The sequence below is a fragment of the Abramis brama genome (assembly GCF_963993115.1).
Source record: "Abramis brama genome assembly, chromosome: 12".
Taxonomy (NCBI): Eukaryota; Metazoa; Chordata; class Actinopteri; order Cypriniformes; family Leuciscidae; genus Abramis; species Abramis brama.
Genome location: NC_139974.1, coordinates 30,653,616 through 30,668,226, shown reverse-complemented (window position 1 = coordinate 30,668,226; position 14,611 = coordinate 30,653,616). Strand labels below are relative to the sequence as shown.

Here is a 14,611-nt window from a genome sequence, read left to right as displayed (position 1 = left end):
TATATATACTGAGTCCCACCCTTCTAGAGCATTCCTGGATTTGTCTGAGGTAAGTGTCATATCGGAGGACGTCTCTCCCTCTTTTTGCGATTTAAAGACGATTTTTTTTTGTCCCAAAGTCCGGCTACCTCAGTTTTAGCAGCAAAAACTACTTTTTGACCGTTATCTGGATTTCCGCCGCCAAACACTCGCTTTTTTCTAATGTCTCTTTGTGCTGTTGTTTCGTTTCAGGTCTGAGTCTGTCTCAGTGAAGATCTGGCGTCGAGGATTTTTCAACTGTGTACGAAGATCAAACCCCAAAAAACTCAATTTTTCTACTCGAGTAACGGACATTCGCTTACTGCTTTTTTGCTCCAGATTGTTCAAGAAGGAAAAGCTCAATTTCAGCCACCACAATCCCGCCCATTATGCCATTTTTCAGCCAATAATGCTAAAGTCATGACAGTTTACGTTATCTTAAACTGTTAAAAAGCTGAAAATTGTTGCTGTTAAGCACAATATATTAATAGCAACCCGAGACGCAGAGGAGAGGTATTAATAGTAAGTGTTCTTTCAAACCAATTTGAATCGAAATTACGTACGTTAACCAATTGTCTTTGTTGAAAATGATTCCAGATATAAATAGAGAGAAAACTTATAGAAAGATCTCGAATGTGGCGACCTAAATGCGCCACAGTTTCTAGAGGCAGACAGCATGCTGAGATAAAGCGAGACAGCTAGCTATAGCGTATGAGCTCACATTGCAAAGCCAAAGCAGCGGCTTCAACGCCCTGCTTCTCTTTGTGTGTGAGACGGAGTAATCCTAATGATAATTAAAGTAACGATAAATCATCGAATAATAAGCTAGCCATCGCTGATCATAAGCAATCTGTACATAAAGATTGCCATAGGCAGAGCCAGGAAGTGACTGCATTCAATTGGGGCTTTTTTTTATAAACTGCATTCTTTTCAAAGGAGAGCTCACTGGAACAATCAACGCAATCTACACATAAAGATTGCCAAGTGGCGCCTGTGGATTTAGCCGAACGGAAAGAAAAAAAACCCAGACTGAAATGCAACATTTTGTTCATAATGTCGTTAGGTGTTATTAGTTGGCGGAGCTGGATACAGTTTGATTAAATAAACCTCCCCAGGCAATGATAAATTTATAAAATGCATAGCAGTCTGACTATAAAGATTGCCTTTTTTGTGTGTTTTACGAGTGCGTAGATAGGGTATTATTTGTCTTGTTGATTTTGCTTTAAAATGGCGGACGGGTTGTCCTTTGCTCGGATCACTCGAGGCAATGGTGGCTTTGTTTTTCTGACTGGATCTACGGGAAATACTGTAGTTCGGAACGGCTGTCTCGCGTTGCCATCATCCCCATATACAGCTCGAGGTATCGTCTTAACATCAGTGAGTCGCTAGCGGGGTAAATATAGTAGCACTTTGTAAACGAGGAAGACAAATGGCAGGCGTGGGGAATATAGCCGTTGTATTTTTAAAAAACTTGTTGGAATTCAAAGATGGCGACCGGGCACCCGTTCTATCTAGCGAACACGAAGACAAGTGGTTAAACATAGTGGGCGTGGCTTAGCTCCTTCTCCAGCCAATCAGAGGAGCCGTTGTCAGCTCAGGGCGAGCTGTTATATGAGAGAGGGAGACTTCGACAGATGGCAAATCAAATCCCCCTGTGGCCACTATTGAGTAGATGCATAAATTCATATAACTGGCCTTTAGTTAGACCAACACTGGATGCTCTGTTTTGACGAGTTATAACACAAAACCTTTAAGCAATTTGCTTAAAGATGTCAGTTTGTTGCACTAGATTAACTGTTGAAAGTAGGTAGCATGGGGTTGAACTTGTGCTGTAGGAAGGTTATTATACAGGAAAGTGTGGAATATAATCAGTTTCAGATTTATTTTTAAAAGTTAGACTAGTTTTATCACATCTACATTTCATCAAAAAAACTTGACCGATACAATGTTAATATTTTCTTTACAGTAAATGTACAATCTTGTTGACTTTTTCTTGTTTGTTATGACAACTGACGTTTCCAGGAATTGTGTGTATTGTTCCGTGTTTAAGGAGTTCGGTTGTGACTATAAAAAGTTCTTCAACAACAGTGTTACGGGTAAGACAAAACCTGATTTCTCACACGATCAAAAGTGAGTAAATTCTAAGTTTTTCGATTCAGCCATTAGTAGACATTTTCACTGTCTTTGAAATTATGTAGAACATAAATTAAAACGTTGCTAAACATTTGCATGCTTAACAGTCGTAAAAAAAAAAAAAAAAAAAATACATTCAGTGTATATATTCATGTTTAACTCGCCGCGTTGTTCAATTTCTGCTGTAGTTAGTTAGTAGTCTCGTCGGTGTCCAGTCAAGTGTGCTGTGGTGAGAGGAACTGAAGAGAGAAATACTCGCTGTTGCTCCGCGTGGGCAGGGCAAATGACGTGATCTCTCTCTCTCTCTCTCTCTCTCTCTCTCTCTCTCTCTCTCTCTCTCTCTCTCCACCAGAAACACTTCCCTCCCTCAAACGTTCTTTGTAATTGACTTGACTACCTCAGATATTTTTAGTACTGACATATGTTCATCTATTTTTTCTAAAAATGTACAATTTTTATTGCATAAATTGTACGTGTTTCTTTATTTTGTTATATCTTGATCACATTTGATACTTGCATTTCTTATATTGCTTCGTGGCATACACCGTTTTTGTATATATATTCTGTATATTTAGAAATAACCACATGGTGGCGACATAACACTTTGAAAGCATTGTGCTCAGTTTCAAGTTAACCCTTGTTGATCATACTCTTACAATTATAATTTCTAAACATAATTATACTCGAGGAGTTTCTTGCAATTGGACACTGATTCACAAGGTGGAAACAAAGTCTTCCAGAGTCTATTTCCTTCGTTATGTATTTGTATTTATTTTATTTTTTTATATATATTACTTTTTTGGCATCTATATATATATATATATATATATAGGATGGAAAATATGGAGAAACAAAATTTCCAACTTTTTTGTGGGGTATGAAACATTTTTTTGTCATGAAATACAGAAAAAAAATATAATGAGGAAATAGTCTCAGGAAGCCACTAAGGCACAAAATTGTGTTTTGTTTCTGGAATTCTGTAGGTCTATACTTAAAACATAAATAAAAAGGTCCAGTTAATATATTGAGTTTCCAAAACCTGCAGTATGTCTTTGTAAAATATTTAAAGCTTACTCTTTAAAATTAGTTACACAAAGTTACAAAGTGGTCCCACTTTATCTAAGGTAAAAAAAAAAAAATGGTACAATGTACTTAATGTGTTCATTTTGTATTGTAAAACACTTTTCCTGACATGGAAAGGGAGACGTGTAGGGGTACAGGTTTAAGGGCTAGAGTCAAAAGTTACAGAAATTTATTGTAGATATGCAAGTATTTTTTAAATACAAGTAGAATGTAAAACCTGTATGTACATAGTAAGTGCATTGTATCAAGTGATTAATTTAAATGTTAGTACACTTAAAGACACTTGATATAAAGTGAGTCCTACACATTTTATGTCCATCAGGCCCATAGCAATGAGAATAGTGGATATGTGTATTTATAAAATTGTTCTTTTTTTATTTACATGTGTATATATATACATAATGTAAAGGTTTTGGTTAATTTAATGTTCCTATTTACAAACATGATCTTGTTTTACCTATGTATCTATAGATGTTAAGTTGGAATAGACAGATGGATCGCAGCAGTGTCAAACGAGGAAGACAGAAAGTGTATTAATGCCAGAGTCCCTGTTGGTTCCCAGCTGTCAGTGGGACAGTGCTTTTCTGTTAAACAAGAAAATCCTGTCAATCATTTGCACACTTCTACTGTTACTTCCCTAGTGTGTCTTGAAGAATTTTTGATAAATGGTATTAGAAACACTATTAATTGAACTTTGAGGATTACAAGGATTATCATTATACAAATTACTTAATTACTAATAAAAAAATTGTAAAAACAATGTTCAACTGTAAGTGCATTCTCAAATATATTTTTTTAATTGTCTTTTCCCCCCTCCTATCTCTACTTGTGTATAATTATTATTAGTATTCAAATGATATAATAATTTGAATGCACATTACTGATCACAGCCATTATATTCTGTTCCATAACTAAGTCCTTTGTACCTGAGATGTTTACTTTGTGTAATGTACAGTGTATAAAGCAGGTGGGTTTATGACATTGACATAACACATGTAATGTTAAATTTTACTTTTACGTTCATCTTTCATCATTTCAGATATGAACTGAATTATACAACGCTCCCGTAACCACTCATCCATTTTCTAGTATAATTAATAAAAGTGACACACTTATTGGATTATATTAGAAAGACTGGTAACATGAATGTTGTATAATTCAGTCTACAATCGTCTGTTAAGCTATAACAGTTATACTTGCTGCCCCTTTTCTAGTGGCAGAAAGTCCAGTTAATATCGACAGCCCAATAGATGTCATATATTAAACATTTTGTTCATTAGAAAGGGAACTTTGTAGTCAGCTGCACTGTAATATTTAATTTCTTGACATTACAACAGTTTTTAGGATCTAGTAATCAAAGTCACAACTTTTTATGTAATTACATAATTTTCTGAGTGATGAAACATAAATTTGAGCAACAGCTGTTGTTTAATGTAGTGTGTTTATTAATGAATACATGACTTTGTTCCTATTGCTGTTGAAGGGAACGGACACTGCTTTCTCTGTGGTTATGAATGCCCTTGTGTTTTCAATTCATATCTGATGTGAATCGGAAAACTGCTGATAAGATGCCCATATCTGATTCAGTGGAATATATATATAAGAAAATCTGGAACTTTCTCTACTCCATTTTTGTTGGCATATTACTCAATATCTTCAGAGCTTGTTGTTTCCAAGTTGCTTCAGATCCATAGTCGCCTGTCTGGGTAAACATTAATGGGAATAACTTGTGAAAGATTCAGCATTGTCCTTTTGCTGTTCCAGTGAGCTCTCCTTAAGCGCCATCTAATTCTTTCAGTATTGATAGGATGATTTTATGCCATATCCCAGATTCTCCCCAGTGGCATAAGCACATGAATAACCCCTGTTTTCTCTCCCTCTGTCAGTAAGCAGTTATGGCCGTGGGCCCGGTGGACCCCAGAGAGGTGCTGAAAGGAGTGGAAGCTCTGCTGGGGAAGGATGGAGAGCTACGTAGTCTTGAGGGAGTCGCTAAAGTCTTCAGGTGAGATGCTTATACCATTTTAACTTTCTGGACTTCTTTAAAAGCCATTCATTCAATGAACCAATAGTTTTTCTATAACTTATTTCCCTCTTTCCAACCTTTTTTTAAACAGTCTCATGAAGGCCTCGCATAAAATGGTCAGCAGGTGCATGTATCTGAACATCTTACTCCAGACAAAATCACATGATGTACTTAATCGGTAAGAGTAATATCCATTGAAAACACTCTTTGTTGAAACACTTTTGTTTTCAAGGTTGTGCTTAACTCTTTCTCTTCCACTCAGATTCATTCGAGTTGGAGGCTACAAGTTGTTGAACTCATGGCTCACTTACTCAAAGACCACAACCAACACCCCCCTGCTGCAGCTCATACTGCTCACCTTGCAGAAACTCCCTCTGACTGTGGACCACCTCAAACAGGTACTTCACCACACCACAGCCCAGAAAACTCACACACATGTCCCCGCTGTCTTATAACACCTGTTCTCTGCATGTTTGTTTCTCTCTCTCTCCTTATAGAACAACACAGCCAAGCTGGTGAAACATCTGAGCAAGAGCGGTGAGACAGAAGGTAAGAGCACATGTTGCATAAAACAATGCCAGACAATTTGCTTACAGTGTTCCACAGCTCAGGTTTCAACTCTGTCACTTCTCTTTCTCCCAGAGCTGAGGAAGCTGGCGTCAGTGCTGGTGGAAGGCTGGATGGCTATTATCCGCTCTCAGAGCGTCGCCAGTGGAGTGTCACCCAATGGTAGGGCTTCTCATTTGCATTGTCTTCTGTGTATCTCTGTTTTCTGTTAAAGTAGACTTGCTGCACTTTTAACGTGAATTATAGCCAAGTGGGGTTTCCATTATTGGCGCATAACCCAACTCTGTTTTCCATCAGACAAGAAACGAAAAAAGGAGGATGGAAAAGTACGTCCAGAGGTGAAGCCCAAAGAAAAGGTTGCAGATGAGGAGAAGAAGAAAGACAAACCAAAAGCTTATGCTCCAAGTCACGCAAAGATCCGCTCTACAGGTTAGTCACTTTTATTTATCTATTTTAGTATCTATTCGTGGTTTTTTTTTTTTTTGATTTAGTTATATATAGTTCTATTTAACTTATTTTTATTTCAGTTTTAATTTTAGTATTTAAACAGATGCTTAAAATGTTGCAGTAAAAGTTTAAGTTTTTTAAGTCTAATATTTAATCTTTATGCTTTGTTTTACATTGTTTTAGCTGCCTAAAAAAACTAAATTATTAATTGATGGATTATAAATGTATTTTTTTTTGTATCAGTAACATTTACACCTGTCTTTAAAGGTTCTTGTGTCTCATTAACACATTTGAAAAGTGATCTGTCTGAATTGACTGAATACATGGTATCTGCAGGTTTGGAGGTTGAGAGCATAGCTCCAGTTCCTGTAAAGAAGACCCCCAGTGCACCACAACTTGGAGACAAATACAACATCAAGCCAGCTATGCTTAAAAGACCAAGGTAAACAAACACTTCCTTTCTTTTTTGCCAATAATGAGCAGTCACATGTAATCCATTCTCATTTGATTCATGATTTGAATGAATATGAATGCGGTTTTACTTTGGAGGATTTGAAATGAATCATTAAACTCTGACTTTCTTCCCTCAGCACATCGCCGAATGACGCACCACCAGTGGAGAAGAAGTACAAGCCGCTTAACACCACCCCCAACTCTACCAAAGAGATCAAAGTCAAACTTATACCCGCGCAGCGTGAGTATGCCCATTCAGCACTTCAACTCAAGTAATATGATTATGATCATCTTTGAATTAGGTGGAGAGAGTAGAGTTTCCCCCTTGACTAGTGCTAAATATCCATCTCTTTTCCTTTCAGCGATGGAGGCCACTGGATTTTTGGATGCCCTCAACTCCGCTCCAGTGCCTGGCATCAAGATCAAGAAAAAGAAACCAAAAGCCGTTTCCCCTACCACTAATAAGGTGTGGTACATCAGACTACCCTCATTTGTTTATGCTTCACAGAATTAAAAAAAAAAAAAATTCCTCCAAACCTCCAAAAGCACAAATCCACTAACTGTATTTTTTTCTCTTGTGCTCCACAGCCCTGTCCATTTGACGGCAGGCCACAGCCATACTCTGGCTCACAGGCCAAACCGTCTTCCCCTGAGACTCCTTCATCTCAGACCCCTCCTCATGAAACCCCAGACCTGGAGCAGCCCGGCACACCTGTGCCCACCGAGGACCCTGAAGCCATGGACACGGGTGAGTCCTGTTGCGTTTAAATTGGCCACAGCTTCACTGAGAGCTGTATGAATGTATGTGCTGAATTTAAAATGCTTTATTTAATGTTTTCAGGTGAGAAACCCAATGCTCTGTCTGAACCTCGTGGCGAGGAGGAGACTCTAACTAAGAAAGGAAAGAAAAAGAAAAGCGTTCGGTGGGCGGAAGAGGATCATCTCAAAGAGTACTTCTACTTTGACCTGGATGAGACTGAGAGAGGTAAAACAACACTTTCTGCACTTACACTATTGTTCATAAGTTTGTGGTTTGTAAGATTTTTTTTTTTCCCTTTGAGTCTCCTATGCTCACCAAGGTTGTATTTATTAGATTTAGAAAGTACTGTAATATTGTGAAATATTATTACAGTATAATTTAGCAGTTTTCTGTTTGAATATATTTAAAATCTAATTAATTCCTGTGATGGCAAAGCTGAATTTTCAGCATCATTACTCCAGTCTTCAGTGTCACATGATCCTTAAGAAATCATTCTAATATACTGATTTGGTGCTCAAGAAACATTTCTTATTATCAATGTTGAAAACGGTTGTGCTGCTTAATAAAATTTTTGTGGAAACCATTATACATTTTTAGGATTCTTTGATGAATAGAAAGTTCAAAAGAACAGCATTTACTTGAGAAAAAAAATCTTACTGACCCCAAACATTGTGTATGTTCTATTTTATCACACATAAAATATTTGTGGGATTTGTTCACTAGTAATCATCACTCTTTATCCCTCTACCTCAGTGAACGTCAATAAAATTAAGGACTTCGGTGAGGCTGCTAAACGGGAGCTGATGATGGACAGGCATACGTTTGAAATGGCTCGTCGTATTTCTCACGACACCATGGAGGAGAGGGTGCCCTGGACTCCACCGCGACCCTTGACCCTTATAGGCTGCCTGGTCACTGCAGGTGGCAGCAGCAAAGAGAAGATGATTCAGAGAGACCGAGAGATGGGCATTCTGCAGGAGATCTTCCTCAGCAAGGAGAGGTAAGACAACACTTTGATGCCTTTTCTCTTGTAGTGTGTCATGTTTAGTGATTGTGTTGCGAATGTTGTTTCATGATGTGAACATTTAATGCACATAATGTGGCGTATATAGACCCACATAATGTTGGCTGGGAATCCATCTGGAATTTTTTGCATTGTTAAAAGTGGGACTTTACTGCTTATGCAATAACATGCAAAAATATGTGTTGTTTTAGTATTATTTATATAGTTTTTTTATTCAAATTAAAATGTAGCTTTTATATTTTCATTTTCATTTAATATTCAGAAATGAAATGCTATTGTCATTTTTATTAGTTTGTTCTTTTTTTAATATTACTATTTAGGTTTAATTTATTTAGTTTGAGTTTTAGTTTTTATTTCCAGTTAGTGCTGCCTTCAACTCAAACTCATTTCAGTTAGTTTCTAAAGCAACATTTCTATTCATTGTTTTAATATTAATTTTAGCATTTTCATTTCATATTTATATTTTTATTTTATTTCAGCTTTATTTTAATTGAACAAAAATGTGTTTAATAGTTTTAGTTAACAATAAAAATCCTGGCACAAAGGAATCGTCCACGTTTATGAAGTAAATAGGGAATTCATTGATAATTTTGTTGTCTTTAAAAACATGATAATTGTTGAACTTTAAATGGATATTCCTCTCTCTGCAGTGTTCCAGACAGTCCTCATGAACCAGACCCTGAGCCGTATGAGCCCATGCCGCCTCGTCTCATCCCATTGGATGAGGTAAGACAGCCAATGACCTTTTTACATGCTTTCCCCTTCTATTTCTTTGTTCTTTATTTTAGAAGTATCAGCTGTGGTATGGGATTTGACCCCTTTCTCATTCTGTGGTGTTGTAGGACAGCAATATGATGGAGGAAAATTACATGGAGCCCGTTGACAGTGCTCTCTCTGGTGGCTCTTCTGGCCCTAATGAAGGCTCCAAGCTTCCTCCTGTTCTAGCCAACCTCATGGGCAGCCTGGGCAACAGCGGCCGCAGCCCTCAGGCGCAAGGCAGTGCCCCACCAGCCAATAATAACCCCTCTGTTAATGTCCAGGAACTGCTCTCATCTATTATGGTAAGACAAAATACACATCTACATTTTATTTACCATGAGATTGTGCAAAGGCTTTGTTTTTTAAGCTTCTCTGCTTGTTTTCAGGGTGCTCAGGGATCTAACCAATCTCCAGAGGACCTGATCAAACAGCCTGATTTCTCTGACAAGATCAAGCAGCTTTTGGGCTCTCTGCAACAGAACCAGAACCAGAATCAGAACCCGCCTCCCAATGCTCCACCAAGTACGTGTTTGCTCTCTTTAAGCTATGTGACAGTTTTGTTTTAGTTATGATGTTTTAAAATGATATTTTGAATTGGCTTTTATTTGTATTTTTTCAGTTTTAATTTAAATTTGGTTTGTTTTAGTAATTTTGTTATGTGCTTGTAATTTTTGTGGTGGTTGTTGTTGTTTATTTAAAAAAAAATGTAAAGTTATATTTTTATTTCAGTTTTACTTTAAATGTTATGTGAAAAAGTTTGTGTATATTAATAATTTTTAATATTTTTATATAGCTTTAATTTATTTTTATTTGAGCTTCAGTCTATGTATCTTTATTTATTTTAACTTTTTTCAGATTTTTTTCGATTGACATAAACCTGTTTTAGTTTAGCTTATATATCCATGTCCTTGTAAAAAAAAAAAAAATATTAGTTTTTGTTTTGTAAAACTGTTTTTATTTCAGTTTCAGTTGTTATTTTAGTACTTCAACTTATTTTATTCCTATTAGTTGCCAAGGCGACGTTTCTATTTCATTCGTTTTTTGGGGGTTTTTTTATTTTTATTTTTATTTTTATATTTATATTTTTTATTTTATACTTTCATTTTCAAACTGCTTTATTTCAATTAACAAAAACCTTCAAAAGTTTTAGTTAACCATAACAACACTGCTGTGTTGAGGAAAAATTGCATGATGGTTAAACAACATGCTTAATGTTCTGTTTCTCTCAATTCGTAGTGAACACCGGTCTGCTTGGTCATGGCCCCGGCATGAACATGAACAACATGAACAACATGCAGATGCCCATGAATGGTGGTTTCCCTCCCAACAAGCCCCCTGGACCACATTTCAACCATCCTCCACCTCCTCCTCCACACGGCCATGGCCCACCACCCTTCAACCCTGGCGGCCCGCGCATGATGGGTCCCCCACCCGGTCCACAGGGCCGTGGGGCGGACAACGGCAATTACTGGGGCGATGACTCCATGAGAGGAGGCCCACACCGAGGAGGTCACTTCCACCGGGGACGAGGGAGAGGAGGAGATCCGGGATTCAGAGGACGAGGGGGGCGCGGAGGACCACGTGGAGGACATAACAGCATGGGTGGTGAGTTTGAACACCGAAAGCATTCATTTTTCAAAATTTAAAATGAGCTTGTAAGTAACGTCAAACTGTTTCTTTCATTTCAGACATGTCAAAGAGGCCAGTGTGTCGCCATTTCATGATGAAAGGAAACTGTCGGTATGAAAATAATTGTGCGTTTTACCACCCTGGTGTGAATGGACCACCTCTTCCTCCCCAGCACGGACACTAACACACTGAAAAGCTGCAATTCCTTGAACTTGCCACTAGTGGGCAGCAGGACTCAAAATGAGCCTCGTGTACAGGGACTGAACCTGACTCACAGAAACGGTATGATGCGGAGGGGGATGTTTGCGTCTGTGACAGCACAATCCCATCTGCTTCCTCCGCCTGTACAGTTGCTTCATCGGGATCTGAACAAAAACAGTTTCTTCTTGATTCTACACCACTTTCCCTGATCTGGAAAGCTGGGGAGAAGATCTGAGATCCTCTATGAAGAGTCAGACAGTGACTAAACCCATTACTTGACTTTGGGGCCTACATGTAAATACTCATTTCTGGAGATGGTGATTCATATGTATATTTTTTATTGTGATTCTGTGTATCACTGACCTGACTGCTAAAGATTGTACTACATTGCTCTGTAACCACTAGGAATCGTCTTCACCCAGTGGTTACTTCAGCTTCCTCTGGTGCCCAAAACCCCAAGATACTGATGTGCAATTTTCTAAATTATAATTTGCACATCAGATATTAGTGCAACTAGGATTTGCATAACGAAATTGACACTTTCAGAAGTTCTAAGAGCACAGAAATTTTATTTTAAGATTCTTCTGGTTGAATTCAGTCCGTCGGAAGCTGCCAGAAGATGGCGTGTCGTTTGATGTTTTATTTCCAGCTTTCTATAGAAGAGGGAGAAACTATCCTTCTATGAAATGTGTACATGCTTTAAAACGGGCTGATTTTCAGTCAGCTGGCATGAAAAGAGCCTCAAGTCATTTTCACACCTGGTCCTTCTTTTTTCAATGGTTTTCAGTTCCAAAAAACACCCGACCGATACTCGTCTATATATTGTAGCACTGAATTGTATTTATGAATTGGCATCATGTTCCCTGTATGCCCGAATTGGAAATATTGAGGGGTTAATACCATTAAGAACAATTACCTTTTGCGCCTGGGCACAAAATACAACGTTTTCGAAGTCCCTTTGCATACTTGAATTGATAGGAAAAGTGATCCTAGCCTGCTAAAGAAATATCAACCAGTTGTTCTTTGTAGTGTGACAATCAGGAGAATTAGTTGTGATTATTTCCTACTTGATGTTGATGCTCTCATTTGATTTGCTGTGTGCGTTGATGTTCTCATGCTGTCAGACCCTCAGTCCACCTCGGATGTGGGTCTGTCCTGCTCTATCAGTGTTCAACTGAGCCTAAACCTGGGCTACAAACCACTATCAAGGCCAAACGTATTCAGGTGTTTTCTGTGAAAACAGCGGCCATTGTCTCTTGTGGGACTCGATTTTTCTTTTTTCTTTTCTTTTGGTTTGATTCACTTATTTTTCCATGATTTTATTTTGATACAAGTCTGATGATGTTTTTTTTTTTCTATTATTATTTGAAAGATGTCTATGTGTCAGAGCGCCGCATAAACAATAAAAGGCACATTCAGAAATGTACGATTTTTTTCTACATGTAAATTAATAAACGTTAAAAAAAAAATCACCAGAATGTGCAGTTCTTTCTGAAATTAACTTTTTATTTTCAGTCTCCCGACTCGCATTAGATCGTATGCATATATAATCACCACTCTCACTCAGTTCCGGTTTGCTCTTTTAACCTCTAAATGCTTCATTGTTTGTGCATCTCAAACAGGGTTGCGTTAGAATTCTAGACAATTGCACTGAATTTCTCCTCCCCCACTTATGCCAATCCAGTCCTAACAGTGCGTTTGCCTTCCTGCATGACAGATCCGTGTTCTCAGGGCGGAATCGGGTGCAGATGGCTGCTGTAGTGTGTGTGACAAGGAGTGGCCTGTGCACCCAGCCCTCAAGGGCAAATATTGACTTGAGGTTCATAGAATTTCTGCCTGCATGGAAAGTGGAGGACACCTAAATTACAGTTAAGGACACCTCAGCAATTCATTCATCCTGTGTCATTTTCACAAACATTGAGTGTTTCCTCTGGAACGTACAGGAAAATTGTTTAAAAAAAAAAAAATATATATATCCATTTGTCTTGTGAGCATGATACTTGAATGCTTTCGATAAATATATATAGCCTATATATATATATATATATATATATATATATATATGCATACATATTTAATGTTTATTGCCAGAAAATATAACTAACTCAAACAAATATGTTTTAAGCTGTATTCAGACAAGTCACACATCTTGGTAATAGAATATTATTATGCTATATTTGCAAATAAATGTGAACATGCACACTACCATTCAATTGTTTTTTGTTTTTCAACAAGGATTCCTTAAATTGTCAAGACAGTAAAGACTTTTACATTGCTACAAAATATTTATTTTTCAAGTAAATGCTGTTTAAAAAATATTAAGCAGCACAACATTGTCATTGATAATAACAAAGAAATCAGCATATTAGAATGATTTCTGAAGGATTATGTGACACTGAACAATGATGCTGAAAATTTAAGTTTACCATCACATTCTAAAATATATTTAAATCGAAAATTTCAAATTAGGGACTTCTTTCAAAAGGGATAAGAGACTTCTTTCAAAAAATCTTACAGATTATTTTTATTATTTATTAAATTATTAAAATATATATTATATTTTTAAAAATACCATATTATAATGCAATTATATTGTTTAAAGTTATATGATATTCTATGTTATTTCATTATTATATTAATATAATATTTGAATAATTAAAGATTATTATAAACAACATTTTCTGAAGGTTTAACACCTTGTCTTAAATGTAGAGCACATCCTCTGCTTTAGTCTCCTGCATGCCTTTTGTTTGTGATGAATCTTTAGTTTGTCAAACCTGTCATTTTCAGCACAATGGCAGAAATATAGTGACAGAGAAATGTCCACCTGAAGGACACAGAGAGTGAAGTCATAAAAAGACTTGATTCATTCAGTCTGAGTGGTGTTGGTTGTCGTAGAGGCCTTGAGTTGATTCCACTCTGCACAAAGACACCATTGATCCTCCACTGGTCACATTATCCCAGAGCTGCTAGTGGAAAGGGACTTTGTCAGGCCTGAATTACAACATTATTTTCAGAGAGAGTCATTTTTCAGAGAAGATGAAATTAGCTAAGCATTCACCAGCACAGATGCTATATGACTTGCTCCGGAAATTTGAACATTCGACATTTGAGCAACTCAACAGAGGATGTTACACAATAACGCCCGCAACTGACATGTTATACAGTTATCAGTATCATTTCCAAATGATCAAACAAAATGTCAATGGTGATGGCTTCACTGTAATGTAATGTATAATAAATAAAATAATAATGATAAATAAATATATTAAATTTAAACGAAATGAAATATGAAAAAATAATACATATTTAATATAAATATATAAATAATAAATAAATATGATTGGAAATGAATGAAAATAAACCGAATGAAATTTAAAAAAATAATCATATAAGGTTACACAGAAAAAAAGTGAGTCTCAAAAATGAAAATGTGCTGTTAATTTACTCACCCTCAGGCCATTCAAGGTGTAGGCGACTTTATTCTTCAGTTGAACAGTAAAGAAGATTTTTA

At 36.9% G+C, this 14,611-nt stretch overlaps 1 protein-coding gene across 2 annotated transcripts; it reads left to right on the top strand.

Moving 5' to 3' along the window:
* Nucleotides 1-2: 2 nt before the first annotated feature.
* On the top strand, nt 3-12,569 carry ppp1r10 (protein phosphatase 1, regulatory subunit 10). 2 transcript variants are annotated; one of them, XM_084130447.1, is made up of 19 exons: nt 3-49; nt 232-540; nt 5,121-5,236; nt 5,349-5,435; nt 5,520-5,655; nt 5,755-5,806; nt 5,900-5,986; nt 6,122-6,253; nt 6,608-6,713; nt 6,862-6,965; nt 7,087-7,190; nt 7,313-7,472; nt 7,566-7,709; nt 8,238-8,484; nt 9,159-9,234; nt 9,351-9,569; nt 9,654-9,789; nt 10,504-10,872; nt 10,956-12,569. In XM_084130447.1, exons 3-19 carry the CDS (start codon nt 5,130-5,132, stop codon nt 11,078-11,080), a joined length of 2,391 nt encoding a protein of 796 aa, XP_083986573.1. In that variant the 5' UTR covers nt 3-49; nt 232-540; nt 5,121-5,129; the 3' UTR covers nt 11,081-12,569. The 2 variants fall into 2 exon arrangements, with proteins under 2 accessions (XP_083986573.1, XP_083986574.1); XM_084130448.1 differs by lacking the exons at nt 3-49; nt 232-540 and adding an exon at nt 1,655-2,114.
* Nucleotides 12,570-14,611: the final 2,042 nt, after the last annotated feature.